The sequence below is a fragment of the Verticillium alfalfae genome, genomic scaffold (assembly GCF_000150825.1).
Source record: "Verticillium alfalfae VaMs.102 supercont1.8 genomic scaffold, whole genome shotgun sequence".
NCBI classification, from domain to species: Eukaryota; Fungi; Ascomycota; class Sordariomycetes; order Glomerellales; family Plectosphaerellaceae; genus Verticillium; species Verticillium alfalfae.
The window spans coordinates 659,198-662,679 of NW_003315031.1; the positions used below are offsets into that span (position 1 = coordinate 659,198).

Genomic DNA, 3,482 nt, shown 5'->3' on the forward strand with positions numbered 1-3,482 from the left:
CAGGAGTGGTAAGTGCATACCTTCAGGAGTCCGCTTCGTGCCGTGCGACTGCATGGTGACGTGCGCATTGAGATGGTTCAGAGTACCATACGCCTTCTCGCAACCCTGCCAGCCACACTTGTACATACGCTCAATCTCCTCGTATCGTCGTCTCGGCCGCTTGTGTTGCTGCGCACCAGGAATCGGAACGAAAGAGTATACCTGGTTGCCAAACTGTTTGGTTAGCAAGGCCAGCTCGATGCGGCGGGGCGGGAGGGGCGCGCGCCGTTTTGTGCGTGTCAACACTTACCTGAGTCGGCCTGCCGTTCGGGGGCGCGGAGCTCGGTGTCGGCGGGAAGTGGTGGGTGGCGGGCGTCAGGCCAGCGCTGTGCTGGCCGTATCCCGTCCAGTCGGGACGGGGCTGGGGATAGGCATGTTGGTATGCCTGCATGTCGCCGGGCGGCGGGCCGTACGGCGATTGCTGTCCGTAAGCGTAGGTAGGACTGGGTCCCGCGATGGAGGGATCTATAGGTACATCGTGGTCAGACTTGGGATGCTGGTTGGGTTGATGGTTTCGTCCATCTTGCTGGGGCAAAGACGGACTGCTTGCTTGTTGCGACATGCCTCCGCTGCCACCGCTTGGGTTGGTAGCTGGATGGTATGGTCTGTGGATATGCTCAGGGAAGGATCCTGACCGCGCAGAGGGCGGGTAGACGCTGTACTCCGAGGTGGGAGTGGCCGAGGTAGAGTAGTTGCTGGGTCGAACCTCCTGTTGCGAAGAGTAGTGGGCAGCAGACGAGTGGTCTGCAGATGATCCTTCAGAACGGGTGTCGCCGCAGTGGCTTGGGTAAGGCGAAGGCAAACCTGACTGCGAGTACTCGGCAGCACTGCGTTCCATAGAGGTGTTGAGCGTGGACAGAAGCGCGCTGGAGGTCGCTTCTGGGCGGTTCCCGTGACGAGAGCCGGGCGAGGATACAGGGGAGGAGGATGCAAGGAGCGATGCGTGGTTGCCAACGAAGTGATGAGGCTGCGTGGGGACCAGGTACATACTACGGCGCAACGATACAGCTGAGGGGCGCGAGGTAGCTGGCGGCGATCCTTTCTTTTTTTTTCTTTAGTTCTGGGGCCAGATGTGGGAGATCCTCTGAAGGTCGGTAGTAGGGGGCCGGAGGGGGGATGGATGCGTTCAACGTAAAGGTAGGAGTGAAGGAGGGCAAGGTAGTAATGGTGTAGAGAGGTTGGGTTGAAGTGAAGGCACGGTCAAGAGACGGAGGAGGATGGTGTGCACCGCAAGTGAGACTTGTGAGGCGGCGCGACGGTGTATAAAGATGGCGGCCAAGATAGCGCGGGCCACCCAGCGAGTCGGGATTATGGTTAAAATGGGCGTCGATGACAACAGGCGACTAGGCCACGGCCCTGAGCGAAGATCTCTGGAGTGGCAAGGGTAGCGCTGCCTGTTCACCAGATCGCGGAAGGGTTGGTGGCTCGTCTTGGTTGAGCGAAAAGTCGACGGCGTCCTGGGGAACTCGCGCACTAAAATAGTGCGCTAAAGAAGTGGATGGACTGGGCTTCAGTCCGAGAGCAGGTTTAGCGTGAGGATCGGATGTGGTAGGTAGCTCTCCAAAAAGACGGGGGCGGAGAGTGAACGATGGTGTCGCAGCTGCAAAGAGCGAATCTGATGTACCAAGTGCGCCTCTGCAGCAGCACAAGACGGAGTTCCCTTTCTTCAGTTCAGGGCGTCGTGCGTGTGCCGGTGATGCCGCGTCTCGGACGAAGACGACGACAATGGACGGAACGACGGAGAGGGTAAGGAGGGGGTACGTCGATGAAGGTTATGACGAGAGAGGTACGATCTTAGCGCCGTTCACGGGAGGTGGCCGTATATGAAGAGACCGAGGACGGCGGCGGCGAGGAATGATGGGGTAATCAAGGGCCTGGGTCGCCGAGGGCTGATTTGCAGCGAGTGGATCCCTTGGCCTGGCGAGCCTGGGACGACCAAGTCCCAGAGACAGGGAAGGCTGAGGAGCAAAATCCCAGGTGCTGCTTAGCGGCAGAAGAGGGTCCTCCGAGTTGAAAGAGAGAGAGGGGGGGGGATGCACAGGTTGTCCCACAAGCCGAGAGGTGGCTCCCAGGGGGGGGGGTGTCGGTGGTGTCCTCGAAGCGGGTGGGTGGGAGGGCGCCTGAGAAGTAGGAGGGGAATGGGGTGTCGATGTAGCCAGGGACGAGGCGAGGCACCCCCGGTGGATAAAGGATGGACGAGTGGATTGTCGATGTGTAGTGGGTGTGCTGGACTGCACAAATGCCGAAGCTTGCGAAAGCGCAGCACTCTTCGTCTGGTCACTCCGCAATCGTAGCTTGCCTGGCAAGGTACCTCTCGTCACCTCACTTCACCTCACCAGGAACGTCGTTGATGATCCACCTGACGAAGCGGACGGACTTGCCGTGTGTTAGCCCAGGTCCCAGAGCACGCGTCGCGTCGAACAAACAGAGTGAAGAGCACCAGAGAGCACCAGAAGCAGTGAGAGAGAGAGGGGCATAGAGGAAGAGAGGCACCAGTGTAGACCTTTCACGCCTCGACTCGTGGGGTGCGCAATTCTGTTTTCGTCGTGGCCTGTTTGCGCCAGGCACGGCACGGTGTGCTCTGGTCGTTCTGTGGCCGCAAAAAGTAGATACTGTGCTGTATGCATGTACTGCAAATCGGAGAGTTCGATCTGGTGACGAGGTCTACGCTCGTCAAAAACAAAAGTGACTTTGACTTGGTTGCGGACGGGACTGGGATTGGGAGACTGGGACAGGCGACAGACAAGGTGGTCGGCTCGTATACGTGAGTACCATGTAGGGAGGGGGGTGCCTGGCGAGCTGGAGACTAGGGGTGTGAGTGGGTAATTTTCACCTGTGGTACAGGTGTTGAGCGGCGAGGATTTCGGTATCTCACGCGTCCGGATGGAGATCTCTGGGTCGGTCCCCACGACAGAGCCGAAGACGTCTGACTCGAGACCTCGTGCAGATAAAAAGCGCGAGTAATTGCGACGCCTGCCGAAAGGGGCCTATGATGCAATGCCTCGTCGTCCGTCGGCGTCAGAGACAAAGATTGGGATTGTATGTACCGGACATCTGCCCAAGAGCATCCAGATGAGTCCGGAAACGAGCAGAAGGGGAGAGAGAGAGAGCCCAGATGCTGACCGCCCCGGGATGGCAATGCTTGGTTGCTTCAGACAATGGATTGGGCCTGGCCCTGTTCTTTCTGACGAGGGTGGTCGTGGGCAAAACTGTACTGTTCTGTATAGGGAGGTGCCATGTACCAGGCCAGGGCAGACGAGCGGCTCCCCATGAACACAGCACTGGGTTTGAGCTGGTGTGAAGCAAACGACTGTCGTCTCCTGGAGGGGCTGAAGCGGAGGTACACAGCGCGCTGAACTCTCCCTATTGGTACCTGTCTACTTTCCTTTCTCTTTCTTTCTCTCGGCTCTCTCTCCTGACTGCCTGTGCTGTGTCTGTCTGGC

The 3,482-nt window shown here is 58.7% G+C and overlaps 1 protein-coding gene across 1 annotated transcript in view; it reads right to left on the reverse strand.

Moving 5' to 3' along the window:
- VDBG_06632 (transcriptional regulator) overlaps positions 1-1,027 on the reverse strand; it is a gene marked incomplete at both ends in the record, with an annotated part of 2,172 nt that extends 1,145 nt beyond the window's left edge. Inside the window, 2 exons of the mRNA XM_003003024.1 lie at positions 21-201; positions 290-1,027. Coding sequence (XP_003003070.1) covers positions 21-201; positions 290-1,027 — 919 coding nt within the window. The remainder of the gene's footprint in view (positions 1-20; positions 202-289) is intronic.
- Between the last annotated feature and the right edge of the window lie 2,455 nt (positions 1,028-3,482).